Source organism: Bos indicus x Bos taurus, chromosome 12 (genome assembly GCF_003369695.1).
Source record: "Bos indicus x Bos taurus breed Angus x Brahman F1 hybrid chromosome 12, Bos_hybrid_MaternalHap_v2.0, whole genome shotgun sequence".
Taxonomy (NCBI): Eukaryota; Metazoa; Chordata; class Mammalia; order Artiodactyla; family Bovidae; genus Bos; species Bos indicus x Bos taurus.
Window position 1 is genome coordinate 15,299,319 of NC_040087.1, and position 19,448 is coordinate 15,318,766.

The 19,448-nt window shown below is 45.0% G+C and overlaps 1 protein-coding gene and 1 long non-coding RNA gene across 2 annotated transcripts in view; one reads left to right on the top strand and one right to left on the bottom strand.

The window, feature by feature from the left end:
- Positions 1-1,879: 1,879 nt before the first annotated feature.
- SLC25A30 (solute carrier family 25 member 30) overlaps positions 1,880-19,448 on the top strand; it is a 78,040-nt gene continuing 60,471 nt past the window's right edge. Inside the window, exon 1 of the mRNA XM_027557196.1 lies at positions 1,880-2,008. Coding sequence (XP_027412997.1) covers positions 1,997-2,008 — 12 coding nt within the window. The 5' untranslated portion in view covers positions 1,880-1,996. The remainder of the gene's footprint in view (positions 2,009-19,448) is intronic.
- On the bottom strand, positions 5,809-10,769 carry LOC113902207. Its single transcript, XR_003513709.1, has 2 exons — positions 10,365-10,769; positions 5,809-6,019 (listed from the first exon to the last, which is right to left on the bottom strand). It is a non-coding gene; the product is annotated as an uncharacterized LOC113902207 (long non-coding RNA).

Consider the following 19,448-nt stretch of genomic DNA (forward strand, 5'->3'; position numbering starts at 1 on the left):
GGAATTTCCTGAAGAGATTTTAATAAGGATTTTTCAAAATAATAGTCAAGAGGAGCAATTTGATTCCTTTTAAAAGTGCGAGTGCCCGATAAAGGAAGCCAGAAAGAGAAAACACCTAAGTGGTTTGGGGGTGTGCTGTCTGCAATGTGACCATCCTGACCCCTCAGAGGAGAATTGCTCAACAAGTACAATTTGGGGAGGCTGAGCCAACTTGGGAGGGCTGAACGATGAGAAAGACTGTGCCTCACGAAACTCTTTTCTCTGTCTCTGAAAAAGAAGCTACTAACTGTCTATACAAATTAAAGGCTCAGATGGTCACTTTCTCCCCCGGGCTTCCATGGCCACCATGTTTAAATCTGTGATCTCTGATCTCTTGGAAACCCCCATTGTTCTGTTCTCTCTAATTTTTCTCTGTAACATTTATCAATAACCAACATACTGTTTATTTTATTTATTTTTAATTTAAATTTATTTATTTTTAATTGGAGGATAGTTGCTTTACAATATTGTATTGGTTGCTGCCACAGATCAACATGAATCAGTCATAGGTATATGTATGTCCCCTCCCTCTTGAACCTCCCTCCCACCTCCCATTTATTTTTTTATCTTCTGCCTCCCTTCAAGACACCAGAGAGATAGAGATTGCCATTTTTGGTCCTAGATATATCCCCAGTGCCTGGAACAGTGCCTCGTAGACAGCCAATTAATAATTGTCCAAAGAATGGACCTCAGATCAAGACTACTAATAGTGGGACTTCCCTGCTGGTCCAGTGGCTGAGACTCTGCACTCCCAATGCAGGGGACCCTGGTTTGATCCCTGGTCAGAGAACTAGATCTCTGTAGCAATTAAGACCCAGCACAACCAAATAAATATTTTTGGAAGACTAATAAGAGTAACTAATATAGATTTAGTCTTATATTCCAGCATAGCAACCCTATGAGGTGGTCACATTCGTGTAAGCAGCTTTTCTGAATCCCGTTATGACCTGCAGTTTAGGTTTTTGGCAGTGCCACTGACAAAAGATGAAGGTGGAAGAACAGCAGCTAGGGGCTAGAAGAGGCTGTTTGGATAAGTTAACCTAGAAAAGAGCTCTTCCTCTGAAGCAGGAAAAATGCTCTAAGACATACTATTCAGGAAAAAATGCAAGAGGTAGAAGAGTAGGACATGTACAGCAGAAAGCAAATTTAACACCCAGATGCGCTTAATACAGCCAGCACGTTGCTATAGATACATGCATGTATTTGCGAAAGTATAGGTGACAGTATAGGGTATGCAGCACGTTGATAACAGCGGCCAACCTGGGAGGGGAGGAAAAGCATGGTTAAGGGGAACTTCAGTGCTCACTGTTATGCTTAGATTATAATGTACCACAAGAATGTTTTCCTATATAATTTCACCTCCACTTTATAAGACGGTCTTTGTCTCATAGATACCAAACATAAGACAACAAGCAAAGTAGGAGGGGAAGTACTTATATTATTTACAGACAATGTGTTACAAAAATGCACTGCAGAAATAAGCATGCACACCTAGAAGAGTTAAGGGCTTTCTATTTCTGAATCACACAGCGGAAGGTAATGGATTTTCAGTTCACTTAATAAGCAGAGTATGTGAGTGTGTGTGTGTGTGTGCGCGCACACGCGCATGAATGCACACTAGCATGATTTTGATCCAAAACACTGCCCCATAAATTACTTTGCTAAAAACAGCAGCAAGTACTTATTAGGGAGCAATGAAGGAGGGGTGGGTGGAGGCTTGTCAACACACTGCAGGAGGAAGATAGCTTATCTTCAGCTCTCCATTCTTTCAAGTGAAAAGCACACTGGCTTGGGAATTAGAGATAATATAACTTGGAGAGTAGATTCATTTCTTTTCCTTACACTTTGCCCTGCTTGAGAAATTACCGGTGGCAGCTGATAGAGCTCTGTGTAGCACCCAGCACCTTTCAAAATGAATGAGGCAATTGTTGCAAAAGGAAAATGAGAGTAAGACAAGATGAAGCCAGAGGTAAGTAGGCTGTCAAACTGAGGGTCATTAAGCTCTGCACAGGTGTCAGAGGTGGCCTCCAAATTTGCCCAGGAGCTTTTAGCAACCAACAGGGTGGTGGTGGATATAATTAGTTATCAGTTATAAGATTCCCTGTCATTTTGTATTAAAAGATCATTTTTTCTAGAAGAAACCTTTTTTTTTTTTTTTGCTCCATCAGGTCTTAGCTGTGGCATGTGGAATCTAGTTCCTTGACCAGGGATCAAACCCGGGTCCCCTGATAGGGAGCTCGGAGTCTTAATCACTGGACCACCAGGGAAGTCCCTAGAATAAAACTTTTATTTTTTTTTAAGTGTCCAATAGGGACTTCCCCGGTGGTCCAGTGGTTAAGAATCCACCCTGCAACACAGGGGACATGAGTTCAGTCCCTAGTCGGAGAATGAAGATCCCGCATACCATAGGGCAACTTGCAACCTCGCTGCAAGTACTGAGCCTGTGAACCACAAGTAGGGAGTCTGCGTGCCCCAGTGAAAGAGCGCTCGTGGTGCGACCGAGACCTGACGCAATCAAGCGGTGTCCAGTGATGAGACGCACAGGGCGTTTCTCCCATGAGCCCCCATCAGTAAATACCCCTGCAGCAAATCAGAAAGCGTAGTAATGGGTTACACATGCGGTTATTTTTGTTTGTTCGTCTTGCCACATCACATGGCCTGTGGGATCTTAGTTCCCTGACCAAGGATTGAACCCAGTTTGGCAGTGAAAGCGCGGAGTCCTAACCGCCGGACCGCCAGGGAATTCGCTGTGGCTTATTTCTTACGGTCTCCTTCAAAGCAGCCCTAATGTTCCAGCTCAATTCCGTAGCAGTAATTCTGCTAGCAGGCCTATCAAAGGGATCCTGCCTCTCAGTTTTCTGAGGTCTGGATTGATTCAAAGATAAAATTATTTTATGATCTGGAATGGACAGAATATTCTTCAAGCAATTTACCACATGTTATTGTTTCTGTAACACATGTTTGCTGGGGTCTCCGGTCCCCAGGAAATCCAGATACTGTTGGCATGTACTCTCTGAGGAAATCCAAGACCCGCCCTAAGATTCCTAGTAATGTGTTTATTCTCCCAGTCACTGACAAAATGGGGAAAAAAAGAGAGAACATGATCTCCCAGCGCTGCAACTGTGGGTGTCCCTGTGTCTAAAGTATCCTCAGCCACCAGCTTCAACTTCCCTTATCCAGTAGCTCAGACCAGCTCCTGGCTGTTCCTCTCCTCCTCCCTGCTTCCCATCTTCCCCATTAGGAGAAAAAAAGAGAGAGAGGCAGCTTAACTTAGCTGTCTCTTCTCCTTCTGCCAAGGTCTCTCACTTCTATTACAAGCTGATGTGTTGAAGTCTTTTCCCAAAGGCAGTTCTTCCAAGAGGAAAAACAAAAGTTATTAGCATCTGAGCTTTGGGGGAGACAAGTAGTATTAGCTTTTTATTTGTTCATTCAGCACATGTGTATGGAGCGATTACTCTGTGCCTGGCTAGGTGTACCACCTGAACAGAGCAGAGTCTGCCCTGAAGGAAAAGGGGAGCAGAGAGGAGATTAAACATGCAAATTACAGTAGTGTCCCAGCCCTCTCTGTAGGGGAGGTCAGAATACCACCGACAGCATTTAACTCAGATAAAAGTCAATCAAAATCAATTCATGGGCATTCCCTGGCAGTCCTGCCAAGGGCACAGGTTCAGTCCCTGCTCACGACCCTCAAGCCGTTAGGCATGGCCAAAAAAAATCATTACAGAATACCAAAAGTGTCTGAAGATAACACTGAAAGCAAAGTTTATAACTTTTAGACTACCTTGAATTTAATAAGTGTCTTTCATTTACTTTTGGCTGGACTAGGTCTTCATTGCAGGGTGCAGGCTTTCTCTAGTTGCAACAAGCGGGCGCTTCTCTGTAGTTGAGGTACACGGGCTTCTCACTGCGGTGGCTTCTCTAGTTGGAGTTCACAGGCACTAGAGCACAGGCTCAGCTGCACCGCAGTGTGGAACCTTCCTGGACCAGGGATCGAACCCATGTCCCCCCCAGTGCAAGTGAATTCTTAACCACTGGACCACGAGGGAAGTCCTATAATTGTTTTTTAGCAGTGATCTAGAATTACTAATACATATTTGATCATGTTGGGTGTTTGAAGGGGCACAAGTAATGGTGCCCTTCTCTCCCACTGGGGTTCAGCAGCAGTTAAGATATCAAATCAAGGAGTTAGGGAGCCGGGACCAAAATGTCACCTTAGTTACTGACAAAGGCCCAGTTGGAGGTCAGAGATTCTATCAGTCCAAGACTTCCTAATACTTAACCCCCAAATGAGGCCTGTAAACCACACTGCCTAGAGGAGAGAGGTCAGTCATGTCCAGCTGACAGATCCCTGGAGGTAGGGAGGGTGTGGGGGCGGAGGGGGAAGGAAGGCATGAGACTACCTATGTCCAATGGGTTCTTCCAAACTCACCAAGTGAGAGGGAGAGGCTGGGGCTAGAGGATTTCCTTGCCTTTTGGTCCCTTATAGGGGGCTTCCCTGGTGGCTCAGACAGTAAAGCGTCTGCCTGCAATGCAGGAGACCCAGGTTCGATTCCTGGGTTGGGAAGATCCCCTGGAGAAGGAAATGGCAATCCACTCCAGCACTCTTGCCTGGAAAATCCCATGGACAGAGGAGCCTGATAGGCTACAGTCCATGGGGTCGCAAAGAGTCGGACACGACTGAGCGACTTCACTTTCACTTTTCACTTTCATGCATTGGAGAAGGAAATGGCAATCCACTCCAGTGTTCTTGCCTGGAGAATCCAAGGGACGGGGGAGCCTGGTGGGCTGCCGTCTATGGGGTCGCACAGAGTCCGACACGACTGAAGCGACTTAGCAGCAGTAGCAGGATGTCAGTGAAGTTAGGGTATCTGGTGCCGTATGTCAGGAATTTGACTTGCGAATTTACTTTGAAATGGTTTGAATAAGACTGCATGTGGGTCCAATCCCTGCTCAGGGAACTAATAATAGATCCCACATGCCGCAACTAAAGGTCCCGCATGCCACAATAAAGGCTCAAGATCCCCCGTGCTGCAACTAAGACTGACACAGCCAAATGAATAAGTAAATATTGATAGATAAATAATTTTGTAAAAAGTAGTCAGGGAGGTGGCCTCTTGGGTGACTGCTGCATATGCTGGGACTAGTCAGGGGATGGGCATTCTTATCCTTAGGGACAAATCTGCTCCAAGCGGCTGTGTGCCTACTAGGTGTGAGCCTGGGGTGACAAGAGGGTGAAAACAAGCAGGGTTCAGCTTTTGAGATGGGCATGGGTTATCTCAGGCTTCCCAGGTGGCGCTAGAGCTAAAGAACTCGCCTGCCAATGCAGGAGATGTAAGAGACGCAGGTTCGATCCCTGGGCTGGGAAGATCCCCTGGAGGAGGAAATGGCAGCCCACTCCAGTGTTCTTACCTGGAGAATCCCATGGACAGAGGAGCCTGGCGGGCTACAGTCCATGGGGTGGCAAAGAGTTGGACGTGACTGAGCGACTTAGCACAGCACAGCACATGGGCTATCTTAGGTCAAATCTGTGACTCTTATCCTTTATTCTCTCGGTTACCTGCTTGTGTTTCCAGCTGCTTAGAGACCTTTTCTTGGCTATAGAAGGAATGCATCCTGTTCAGAGAAAATAGATCCTGTCCTTGGTGTGCTGGGGGAAGTATAACATGGTTATGGGAGCCTCAGCCATAGGCTCCCATACAAATTCACATTTAATCCTTGCCCACAGGCCCAGAGTCTGAAAGAAATTAGCCAGAGTAAGAAAAACAAGGCTCCGTACCTATGAACGTTTATTCTTTTTTTTGCCGCGCTGGTTCTTTGCTGCTGGCTCAGGCTTTTCTCTGACCGCAGTGCTCAGGCTCTAGGCAAGTGGGCTTAGTAGCTGCAGAGCTCGGCTTACTGGTCCTGCAGACCAGGGATCAAACTGGTGTCCTCCACACTGCCAGGCAGATTTCCAACCACCGGACCACCAGGCAGGTCCCACCTACGAACATTTTAATTAACATTCATTTTAAGCATGCTGCGTGTATACCACGCGCTTCCCTGGTGGCTCAGTGGTAAAGAACCCGCTACAGTGCAGGGAGCTGCAGGAGACCTGGGTTTGATCCCTGGGTTGGGAAGTTCCCCAGGAGGAGGGCACAGCAACCCACTCCAGTATTCTTGCCTGGAGAATCCTGTGGACAGAGGAGCCTGGCGGGCTACAGTCCATAGGGTCGCACAGAGCTGGACATGGCTCGGCCCATGTATACCACTGTGGTTCACAAGGTCTGGTCCCCAAGATCTTTCCAGGAGTCTACTATAGCAAAACCATTGGAAAATAGTTATTTCTGGAAAAATAGTTATTTTTCATAAAATTCTATTTATCTTAACGTGTGAGTGAGTGAAAGTCGCTCAGTTGTGTCTGACTCTTTGTAACCCCATGGAATAGTCCATGGAATTCTCCAGGCCAGAATGCTGGAGTGGGTAGCTGCTCCCTTCTCCAGGGGATCTTCCCAACCCAGGGGTTGAACCCAGGTCTCCCACATTGCAGGTGGATTCTTTACCAGCTGAGCCACCAGGGAAACCCAGCCACCAGGGAAGCCCATCTTAACATGTAGTGGGCTTATTATTGTTATTTTAAATAAATACAGATTTTAAAATTTAAGCATCTAATATGGCAAATATCCAAAGACATAATCCACATAAACAAAAGCACTGAGTCCTCAATACTTTTTTTTAATTGAAATGCAGTTGATTTACAGTATCATCTTAGTTTCAAGCGAATAGCATAGTGATTCAGTATTTTTGCAGATTATACTCCACTATAGATTATCACAAAATAATGACTATAATTCCCTGGGCTACACAGTATATTCTAGTTGCTTATCTATTTTATATATATTAGTTTGTATCTGTTAATCCCATATCCCTAATTTGTCCCCTCCCTCCTCCCTCTCCTGTTTGGTGACCACAGATTTGTTTTCCTCAGTAATATTAAAAGTGTACAGAATTAAATTCAATGCACATTGGATCTTGGAACAGAAAAAGAGTATTAGTGGGAAAATTGATGAAATCCAAACAAAGTCAGTAGTTTATAGTATTGTATCAATTCAATTTCTTAGCTTTGGTAAATGTATTGTGGTTACATGAGATATGCACATTAGAGAGAGTCGGATGAAGGGTATATGAGAACTCTTTGTACTATCTTTCTATTCTGGAAACCTCGAATTATTTCAAAGTAAAAAGTTTTTGTAAAAAAAAAGTGTAAAAGCATCTGAAGACCGAAAGTTTGAGAACCACTGATTTACCATATGCCAAGCCGTGTGTTGGGATCTGGAAATATAAAAATAGGTTAGTGATTACACTCACTAGCTATGTGCACACAAGCAGGGTTTAATGCTATCTGACTTGTGAGCAACTAGTCTTCTGTGTATGGACATGGTCTCACAACTCTTCTCGTTTCCCTTTTCACTTTGACTTCTAGGAAACTCAGAGCCAAATGAGGGCTCATTTCCAGCAACAGGATCTTTTGGAATGCTTTTATGTTCTAATTTGTTCCTGCTTACATCCCATTTCCCTGCTTTGATTTTCACTCTATCCTGATTCCCTCACTTTGTATTTTGAGGATTTTTTCTCATGTGTATTTTAGTTGATGTACTGCCATACACCCCTCTGTAAGCCACATCGAACCTCTTTTGAAACGAGGCAGGACACTAACAGTAAACGCTTAGGGTTAGAGTTCATGGCATTTTAAATCTCCTAAAAATGTATTTTAAAATCTTGAGAATGTGTTAGAAACCATCCCCATGGTTGATGAGATGACAACCTATTGCCACATATGCAAACAGCTACTAGAAGCGACAGAATTCAGTAGGTCACAAAGGCGGTACAAGCGAGTAGGGATCAGGAGGAGAGGCCCATTGCTGTCTTTATGGGAAAGGCGCAGCCCCACTAGTCCTTGAAGTATGGGTGGTCTATCATTGAAAAGGTAGGAAGGGGGACTCTCCTGGAGCTCCACTGGTTAAGACTTCACCTTCCAATTCAGGGGTTGAGGGTTCAATCCCTGGTCCGGGAGCTAAGAACCCGCATGCCTGGTGGCCAAAAATCCAAAACATAAAACAGAAGCAATATTGTAACAAACTCAATAAAGACTTTAAAAATAATCCATATTTAAACAAATAGAAGAGGTAGGAATGGTGGGTTTGTTTAGATGTACATGTGCAGTGTTTATACATATATGAAATTTGAATACTCAAACATATACATACATATGGTGGCAGAAAAACCATGGCTGGAATACAGTTTCCTAGCCTTTTTGGCATTCTCATTCACTTTAAAACCAGTTGAGCTGTGATTACGTCATTTTGTTCTTTCAGCCGCTGCTATATCTGGATTTTATCTCCCTTTGTAAAGTATTCCAGATTTACCCTGGTTATCCAGTAACCAGTAGAAATGTTAAATGGGCACCTAAATGAATTCTAACTTCCTCTTAGAGGAAAAAGTGTCTCTAATTCTAATTTTATGGCAAATTTAAGTAGAAAACACTGATTGGCTAATGGCTTGAAGACAAATTGAAAACTTCATATTATCAATTCTAAAGTGAAAGAAAGTGAAAGTCACTCAGTTGTGTAGTCCATGGAACTCTCCAGGCAGGAATACTGAAGTGGGTAGCCTTTCCCTTCTCCAGGGGATCTTCCCACCCCAAGGATTGAACTCAGGTCTCCCGCATTGCAGGCGGATTCTTTACCAGCTGAGCCACGAGGAAATGATCAATTCTAGAGATTATTTTTGTTGTATTTTTTCTATTTTTTATTTTTTGTGGGTTCTTTTGGTTGGTTGGTTGGTATTGGAATGGAGATAGGTTTTTGCTTCTTTTTTCTTTACATTTTATTTATTTTTTGTTTTATCTTTAGGGCATGCATCTTTTTTAGAAAACATTTCTGATATTGGGGTGCATTTTATGGTATGTCATGGTATTGGCAGTATTTTTTTTTCTTAATGATATGTAAAATAATGATGCTTTTCATGACTGATAATGAAAACCAGTATTAATTCAAAGTAAAAAATGGACAAGGAAATGGCAACCCACTCTAGTATTCTTGCCTGGCAAGTTCCATGGACAAAGGAGCCTGGTGGGCTACAGTCTATGGGGTCACAAAGAGTCGGACATGACTCTGATACTGAGCACGAAAACGGAGATAACTGTGGGTAAACTACCCAGGGCTGGTAGGCTGAAGGAAGACCATCCCTCACTGAATGGAGAGTAGAGGGGGCCAGACTTACAGAAGGAAATTAATCCCTTCAACTTCCACTTCTGGGCTTCACACTCAGACTCCCACCACGTCAAAGACTGTGCCCAGCCCAGGAACTGGGGCCACGCTGCTAACGCTTTCTCTGCCTCTATAAACATTCTCCCCTACCAGGCTACCTTGGCTTGGGTCTGAAGAAATCCCTTCCCCTTTCCTTCAGCAAGACAAAGATCAACATTTTAAAAAGTAACGTGCAGAGGTTACAACAACTAGCTCCCAATAGGGGTTCCGTGCCTGGTTGGGGAGCTAAGATCTTGCAGAGGGCACAGCTCGGCCTGAAAAACGAAAAAGTAACTTAACCAGAAAACAAAGGAAAAACAAATACAAAGAAAACACTGCAAGGTAGGAACATGAATTTCCAAACTGACTTTACAACTTTCTTAGCCTCAGGGACAATAGGTAGACCTTGGTTTTGGTAAAGCTAATAGAGTTTGCTGGCACCTGCCCGCTGTCAGGGAGGGAAGTGTGCAGAGCAGGCTGTGGGCTAAGGTGGCTTTGTGTTGGCACCTGTACGGGCGCACTGGCATTCTGGTCCCCGCCCAAACCACGTGAGGCCCCCCGCAGGGCCTGTTGCCGCAGGCGTGGGTCAAGGTGCCTGTGTGTGCACTAAGTCATTTCAACCGCGTCCAACTCTGCGACCCTAAGGACTATAATCCGCCAGGTTCCTCTGTCCATGGGATTCTCCAGACAAGAATACTGGAGTGGGCTGCCATGCCCTCCTCCAAGGGATCTTCCCGACGCAGGGATCGAACCCACATCTCTTACATCCCTGCTGCCTTTGTTCCTGAGGCCCTGGAGGAGTCGTCAGCTCCCCTGCTAGCCCCCTAGATACCTCCCTGGCTCCCAGCTTACCCCCTCCAATCACCCCCCTCCCTGCAGGATGTGCTCTCGAAAGGCCCCTTTTCACCCACCGCCACTTCTCCTGTGTCTCACTCACTGGCCTGAACAAACGTGCCATCGCCGTGTCTCCCCGTGGGCGCGGCTGTGTTTTCTCACCAGCTCTTGTCAACCAGAAGTGAGGATGACCTTACTGGTACTCACGTGGCCCGTGGTGGCTGATCCCTCCCCTGGAACATCTTGGGGCAGGCTGGACTCCAGAGGGGGTTAGCACATGCCTCCCGGGGCAGGAAGTGTGTTCCAGTGGAAAGAAAATGGGCTTCGGAGCCAGCCAGGTGTCCTTTCAGATCCTGGCTCAGCCACTTACTAGTCACCTGACCCACGAAGCCTGTCCGAACTGGAGTCTCCTCCCCTGTCATGTAGGATGTAACTTTTCGGGTGTTGTAAGGCATGAGTTGCATCAAGCAGGTGAAAGCATCTACTTAACACCCAATTGGATGGCCATGCTATTATCAAAACACTGAAAATATGTTGGTAGAGATGCAGAGAAATTAGAAGTCCTGTGCATTGCTGGGTAGAACATACAGTACGGCAGCCTCCGTAGAAGTCAGTATGGTGGCTTCTCAAAAAAAAAAAAAAAAAAAGAAGCACGGAATCACCATATAATTCAGCGATTCTATTTCTAGATGTATATCCAAAAGAATTGAAAGCAGGGACTTGAACAGACAGTTGTATATCAGTGTCCACTGAAGCATTATTCAGAGTAGCTAAAAAGTAGAAACAGCTCCCGTGCCCGTGGACAGATGGACAGATAAACAAACTGCGGTCTATAGATACAATGGGATATTATTTAGTTTCCAGAAGGAAGGACATTCTGATACACAGTAGATACAACACGGATGAAACTTGAAACCCTTATACCAAGGGAAGTAAGCCAATCACAAAAGGACAAGCTACACGATTCCACAGTTTTTTTTTTAAAGGAACTTGGCAAATTCATAGAGACAGAAAATAGAATAGAGGTTACCGGGTGCCAGGCGTAAGAGGGAATGAGCAGGTATTGTTTAGTGAGTATGGAGTTTCAATTTGGGATGATGAAAAAGTTTTAAAGATAGACAGGGTTGGGGACCTCCCTGGTGGTCCAGTGGTTAAGACTCCAAGCTTCCAATGCAAGGGGCTAAGTTTCAATCACTAATTGGAGAATTAAGATTCTTGAATGCCTCATGGCATGTCCAAAAAAAAAAAAAAAAGAGGGGGTTGATGGTCGCACAACAATGTGAATGTCCTTAATGCCACGGTATTGTACACTTTAAAGTGGTTAAAATGGTCAGTTTTATGTTTTGCATAATTTCACACATACCCGACTACACAGTGCCTAAAGTTGTTCTGTGCATTTATCAAATGGTAGTTCCTCCCTGTTTTTGTAAGTGAATCCCTGTATCTTGGGATCACCCACTGTTTTGTTACTTTGATGAGCATACAGACGGAGCATCAGCCAAAGGCGCTTCAGTAAAACTCAACTGTAAAGTGGCAGACCCTGAGGGGTCTTGAGTCCTGTACTTCTTCATGTCTTTCTCGTTTCAGCTCAGTTCAGTTACTCAGTCGTATCAGACTCTTTGCGACCCCGTGAACCGCAGTACGCCAGGCCTTCCTGTCCATCACCAACTCCAGGAGTTTACCCAAACTCATGTCCATTGAGTCGGTGATGCCATCCAACCGTCTCATCCTCTGTCGTCCCCTTCTCCGCCTGCCTTCAATCTTTCCCAGCATCAGGATCTTTTCAAATGAGTCAGCTCTTCACATCAGGTGGCCAAAGTATTGGAGTTTCAGCTTCAACATCAGTCCTTCCAATGAACACCCAGGACTGATCTCCTTTAGGATGGACTGGCTGAATCTCCTTGCAGTCCAAGGGACTCTCAAGAGTTTTATCCAACACCCACAGTTCAAAAGCATCAATTCTTTGGTGGTCAGCTTTCTTTATAGTCCAACTCTCACATCCATACATGACCAATGGAAAAACCATAGCCTTGTTCATTGGAAGGACTGATGCTGAAGTTGAAACTCCAATACTTTGGCCACCTGATGTGAAGAACTGACTCACTGGAAAAGACCCTGATGCTGGGAAAGATTGAAGGCAAGAGGAGAAGGGGATGACAGAGGATGAGATAGTTGGATGGCATCACCAACTCAATGGGCACGAGTTTGGGTAAACTCCCGGAGTTGGTGATGGACAGGAAGGCCTGGTGTACTGTGGTTCACGGGGTCGCAAAGAGTCGGATACAACTGAGCAACTGAATTGAACCGAAACTGACTAGACAGACCTCTGTTGGCAAAGTAATATCTCTGCTTTTGAATATGCCATCTAGGTTGGTCATAACTTTCCTTCCAAGGAGTAAGCATCTTTTAATTTCATGGCTGCAGTCACCATCTGCAGTGATTTTGGAGCCCAAGTAAATAAACTCTCTCACTGTTTCCACTGTTTCTCCATCTATTTCCCATGAAGTGATGGGACTGGCTGCCATGATCTTTGTTTTCTGAAAGTTGAGCTTTAAGCCAACTTTTCCCCTCTCCTCTTTCACTTTCATCAAGAGGCTCTTTAGTTCTTCTTCACTTTCTGCCATAAGGGTGGTGTCATCTGCATATCTGAGGTTATTGGTATTTCTCCTGGCAATCTTGATGCCAGCTTGTGCTCCAATCCAGCCCAGCGTTTCTCATGAGGTACTCTGCATGTAAGTTAAATAAGCACGGTGACAGGGTGACTTTCTCCCTTTAAGTTACATCTAAAGATCCCAAGTACAGCCAAATAAATAAATAAACAAATAAATATTAAAAGGAAGAAGAAGCAGCATCATCCTTTTCTTTCCAAGCAACCTGCTTTAGGCTTTAGGAATCAAGGATGTTGTTGCAGCCAATCCCATTAGCTAAATACTTCTTCCAGAGCCTCTGTAATCTCAGAGTTAATAAGCTAAGAGCATTGAAGGGGAATTCCATCTAAGTGCTAGTTAACTTATATGCAGAGTACATCATGAGAAACGCTGGACTGGAAGAAACACAAGCTGGAGTCAAGATTGCCGGGAGAAATATCAATAACCTCAGATATGCAGATGACACCACCCTTATGGCAGAAAGTGAAGAGGAACTCAAAAGCCTCTTGATTAAAGTGAAAGTGGAGAGTGAAAAAGTTGGCTTAAAGCTCAACATTCAGAAAACGAAGATCATGGCATCCGGTCCTATCACTTCATGGGAAATAGATGGGGAAACAGTGGAAACAGTGAGAGAGTTTATTTACTTGGGCTCCACAATCACTGTAGATGGTGACTGCAGCCATGAAATTAAAAGACAATTATTCCTTGGAAGGAAAGTTATGACCAACCTAGATAGCATATTCAAAAGCAGAGACATTACTTTGCCAACAAAGGTTCATCTAGTCAAGGCTATGGTTTTTCCAGTGGTCATGTATGGATGTGAGAGTTGGACTGTGAGGAAGGCTGAGCGCCAAAGAATTGATGCTTTTGAACTGTAGTGTTGGAGGAGACTCTTGAGAGTCCCTTGGACTGCAAGGAGATCCAACCAGTCCATTCTGAAGGAAATCAGCCCTGGGATTTCTTTGGAGGCAATGATGCTGAAGCTGAAACTCCAGTACTTTGGCCACCTCATTGGAAGAGTTGACTCATTGGAAAAGACTCTGATGCTGTGAGGGATTGGGGGCAGGAGGAGAAGGGGATGACAGAGGATGAGATGGCTGGATGGCATCACTGACTCGATGGACGTGAGTCTGAGTGAACTCCGGGAGTTAGTGATGGACAGGGAGGCCTGGCATGCTGCGATTCATGGGGTCGCAAAGAGTCGGACACGACTGAGCGACTGATCTGATCTGTCCTTTCCATTGGGCTTACCTGGTGGCTCAGATGGTAAAGAATCTGCCTGTAAAGCAGGAGACCTGGGTTCAGTTCCTGGGTCAGGAAGATCCCCTGGAGAAGCGAAAGGCTACCCACTCCAGTATTCTTGCCTAGAGAATCCCCATGGACAGAGGAGCCTGGTGGATTACAGTCCATGAGATCACAAAGAGTCGGACACAGCTGAGTGGCTAGGCACACAGCCTTTCCTGTCCATTAGGTCAATAAAAGGTAGGGTGGTATATACTTTGTGGGAATATTGGAACCTATAGCTTAGAGATTATTAAAACAGGCAAGGGGTAGCTATCCTTTTATTTACATTCTCTACAGTCTCCTCTCTTCTTCCTCCCTCCGTTTCTTCTCAGAGCGTGCCGTGGGTGAGAATTCCTACAACTTCCATCTTGGACCCATTAATTAGAATTGACTCAGCACTCAGCAGCCGTGGCTGTTCTTGGGTTCCAGGCCCAACCTCACACCAGTGGAGTCACCAGGTGGAGTCTCCCTCTTGCGTCAGCAACAGGGGAGTTGATGAGTCAGGTCTAATTTCCTTTCCTGGATAATTAATGAGTAGAAAGGACTAGGATTCCAGTTCTGCGTGTCAGTATGCATTCTCTTAAACAACCTAGATAAGGATTGGGAATTTCCCTAATGTAGAATCTGAAGAGTAGAAGCAACTTTTAATTTTTTAGAAATCTTTTTGTTCAAGAAAACAAAACATGCAGAAAAATGCCTATTTTGTAAGTGTACAACCTAATCATTTTTCACAGAGCACCCAGATCTATTGAGAGATTGTCACCAGCCCTGCAAAGCCCCCTTTGTATTCCCAGAAGGAACTCTGAGAGGTTATTTTATAGGTTCAGTCTGTCTTTTAAGTAGGCCCATGCCTGAATCCACCTACATAGAGAGGCAAATACCCTCCCTTTTACTTTATTGATTTCTATGTATAAAACCACACCTAATTCACTTAGGAAGTGTGTTACTGTATCACATGTGCTTTTTGTGGTAGCGTAATTTTTTTCTTCTGGGCTCCCCACCCCCATGATAATCCCGCCACCCTGCAGACACCCTCCTGATCACTTCCCAGGACAGGAACTAGAACAGTTTTGAGCCACCCCCAAAGTTGCACCTTATGCCCCATCCTTGTCAAGCATTTATCCTGCTTTTCTCTGTGAACCCTCCCCTGGTAACCACATCAGAGATGTGGTGAAGTATCTTTTTATAAAAGGGCTTCAATGAACACATTTTTTTTTGCCACACTGCATGGCATATGGGATCTTAGTTCCTCAACCATGGGTTGAACCCAGGCCCTCTGAAGTGGAAGGGCAGAGTCTTTACCACTGGCCCACGAGGGAAGTCCCTTAATGAATACATTTTAAATAAGAAATGGTAGAGTTTCCGTTTGGGACGATATGAAAGTACAGAAATGGATAGTGGTGTTGGTTGTACAGTATTGTGGATTACTTAAAGACACTAAATTGTACAAATAAAAATGGTTACAAAGGTGAATTTTATTCTACAACTATTTTTACTAACATAAAAAAAGTCACCATTTTTAGCCCTCAAATTAATCCTATTCTGTCTCACCCCTGCCTTTTCCTTAAAGTAACCACTCTCCTGATTTTGTAGTGATTACTTTCTTACTTTTTTTATAGCTTTATCAGCCAAATGGCATCCTTACACGTAATAGTGTAGTCTTGCTAAAAGATTTGATGGGTCTTCTAATGTTTTGTTTTAACCTGTAAGTTCCCCTCTGTTCCTTTCTTCTTTTGTCTAATTCATCTGTTGGTGAATTCAGATCATTTGACCTTTTTCCTTTTATAACAATTTCTCAAATCAGTCTTTTCTAGGGGGCTTCCCTGGTGGCTCAGTGGTAAAGAATCTGCCTTCAACGCAGGAGACCCAGGTTTGATCCCTGGGTTGGGAAGATCCCCTAGAGAAGGGAATGGCAACCCACTCCCGTATTCGTGCCTAGAAAATTCCATGGACAGAGGAGCCTGGCAGGCTACAGTCCATGGGGTGGCAAAGAGTCGGACACGACTGAGCGACTAAGCACCACACAGCACACAGCCTAATGTGGAAAGTCTCGGCAGAGAGGACTACAGTCCTGGATCAAGATCAGGGCTTTCCCTTAATCCTCCCAGGCAGTACTGAGAGTTTTAGGAAGAGGCTGGAATCTCCCATCCTCTCTCTGGAGGGGAGGGTGGAGAAGTGGATCCCCAAGTCTGATCAGTCCCTCTTGCTGACACGGCATTTCACCTAGGCCTGCCTCTGGCCCTGAATCAGTTTCTTTGAACCTGAGGATCCCTCTGACTCACTTGATGAGGTGGCAAAGCATCAATCGTCCCAAGCAGGACCACACTCCTTCCCCGACCACCCTCTCACGTCTGCACCCACAGTTCAAACTGCTTCCTGCCTCCTAGGGGCGTCTCACTGCCTGTCCCAATCTATTCCCTGTCTGGCTTCTTTGGGTGATGTTGAGGGGGTGGGGGGCTGAGAGTCCTGAGCTATCTCAGCATCAAGCTATGAATGGAGAGCAGAATGTCCTATTTGAGAGGACAAGTTCACAGTTGATTTGTGTTATCCTGTTTTTTTTTCTTGTGTGCTAAATCCTTGATATTCAAAATGTGGCTCATTTGCCAGGCATCTCAGCATCACCTGGGAGCTCGTTAGAAATGGTGCATCTCTGTGCCCACCCCGGACCTCCCAAATCAGAGGCTGCATTTTAACAAGATCCCCAGGTGATTGATCTGCTCATTAAAATTTGAGAAACCAGTTCTACAATGAAATATACTTTTAAAATTAAGAACATGATAGATTTTTAAAAAGAGGTAGACTTCCCCAGTGAATTATTTACCCGATTTCTAGACCGTCAGGCCAGAGGCTGGAGATGTCTCTGCATAGAATTGCATCTCCCTGTATGATTTTTTGGACCTGAGGGTGAAGATTTACATTACTCCATTTACTATGGAGACAAAAAAACCTCTTAAACATTTAAGTCAGCAATTCTCAAGCCCCGCCAAAGGGCTGTGAAAGAGAAAAATGTTGCCCCTCCCAAAGCATATTAATTAACAATGAGATGATTATTATCATGGGACAGTGGTTTCTGGGGGAAGATAATAAAATAAAAAGAGAAGTGGGTGAAATCAGGGGCAGTGGCAGGGAAAGATTTAAAAAAAAAAGGAAAACCGCCACAGGAAATGACAGCAAGGCTGTGACTAATGTAATGCCTCAACCCCACCCACTGTGGGCACTCGCACCTGAGCTGGCACCCTGCCCATGCCTGCGTGTACCCTTCCTTGACCCAACAGGAGACTGAGGAGTTACAGGGAAGTGTTGAGACAGCTTTCTACTTCAGGGCATGCCTCCTACTTCCTGGTTCAGAGTGATGGACGGGCTTAGAGAAACCCACGGCACCGCACGAGCTAGCCCAGACTTGGCGCTGACCTGAGTCTGGACCAATTCCTGCCCTCGTGGAAGGAACCAGGAAGGAGGTGTCTTCCTTTCTCAGAGGACCGTGAGGCCTGGGATGCTTTTGTTTTGCAATTTCATCCTTCCAATGGACTCTCCTCAGGCATGGGCACGCGCTCTCTCTCCCACCTCACCCCTTTCTTTTCTCAGATCCGGCCTTCAAAGGCTGGCTTTTCTGAAAGTTTGGTCCTTGGAACGCTTCTCTCCCCAGGAAGCAGCACCCATTTCTAAACAGCACCAATGAGGCTAAAAACAACACATTCATTTCCATTTCTAGCCAAGATGTCTCCTCTGAATTTCAGAATGAGGTCAGCGAAGAGTTCACTTTTACACACATTAAGTTTGAGATGCCTGTGATTTTTTTTTTTTTTTTGTACTTGACTGTTCATTAGGGGTATCACCGGCATCTCATACTCAGTGTGCACAAAGCTGAGCCCTTCTGACTCTCCCAGACACGCTTCCCCTTCCGTCTCAGCCTGTGCTCCAGTCCGGCGTCCTGAGCGTGGACTGCCCCTTTCACGGCTTCTTCTCCCGGGCCCCACCCCTAGTCTGTCCCCAGTCTGGCCACTTCTGTGTTCCCATCCTCCCTGCTGAGCGCCTTCGTCTCTGCCTGAACAATTGAACGTGTCTTCCATTCCATCCTCCTCTTCTCTTGCCTCCCTATCGCCTATTATACATTTACCACAATCTTGTTAAAACACAAGAGATCACTCAGAGCCCCTGCTTAAAAGCTTACAGAGATGTCATTGTATATATTTAGATTGGGGCTTCCCTTGTAGCTCAGTTGGTAAAGAATCTGCCTACAATGCAGGAGACCAGGGTTCCATTCCCGGGTCAGGAAGATCCCCTAGAGAAAAAAGGAAATGGCAACCCACTCCAGTTATTCTTGCCTGGAGAATCCCATGGACAGAGGAGCCTGGCAGGCTACAGTCCATGGGGTTGCAAAGAGTCAAACAAGACTTAGTGATTAAACTACTATATACTTAGATAGTAAAACCCAAGCTCCTTATCAATGCCCCAAAGACACTGTAGAATATTGAGGCTGAGTGAAGCTGTACCACGGGAGTTTAAATTCTCGGTTTGCTACCCAGTATCCATGGAAATATATACCTCAATTCAATTCATACCCCTACCCACACCATTACTCAGAATGCCCCTGATTTCCTTTGAGAGCCTCAGAAAAGAACTCCTTAAGCCACCTGGAATTCCCTCCCTGGCTTTCAAGACTCATTCCTTCTCAAATTTCAGATCTTAGCTTCCAGTCAGCTCCAGAGAGAAGACATCCTTGGCCATCCTTCCTAGAATAATGAGCTCTCAAAACCTAGTTCTTTCCTTTAGAGCATCCACACCATTTATAAGTAGATATTTAAGATTGTTTATTTGCTTAATACCTGTTGCCATCACTAGACTATAAACTCCACAAGCAGAGAGTTTGCTGCTGTTATCTTTTTCTTTTTTTTTTTGGTCTTGTTTTGGGCTAAGAAGAGCGCTTGGTATTTACTAGGCATCTAATACTTGTTGGGGGAAATGAGTGAGTAAATGAATCAAGTCTGGGAGACTATTAGGGAAGCAATTCTTTACCCAGTGGTTCCCCAAACCACTGAATAAGCCATGTCTGTACTCACCTCCTCCGCCCAAATGTGTGTGGATAGTACTCCTGGTGGCTCAGATGGTAAAGAATCCACCTGGAACGTGGGAGACCTGGGTTTGATTCCTGGGTTGGGAAGATCCCCCAGAGGAGGACATGGTAACCCACTCCAGTATTCTTGCCTGAAGAATCCTCATGGACAGAGGAGCCTGGGAGGCTACAGTCCATGGGGTTGCAAAGAGTCGGGCATGACTGAGCGGCTAAGCACAAAACTGTTCTAACTAAAAGCAAATTCTTGTTCATTCATAAATAGAATATGATCATTATGCATTTTCT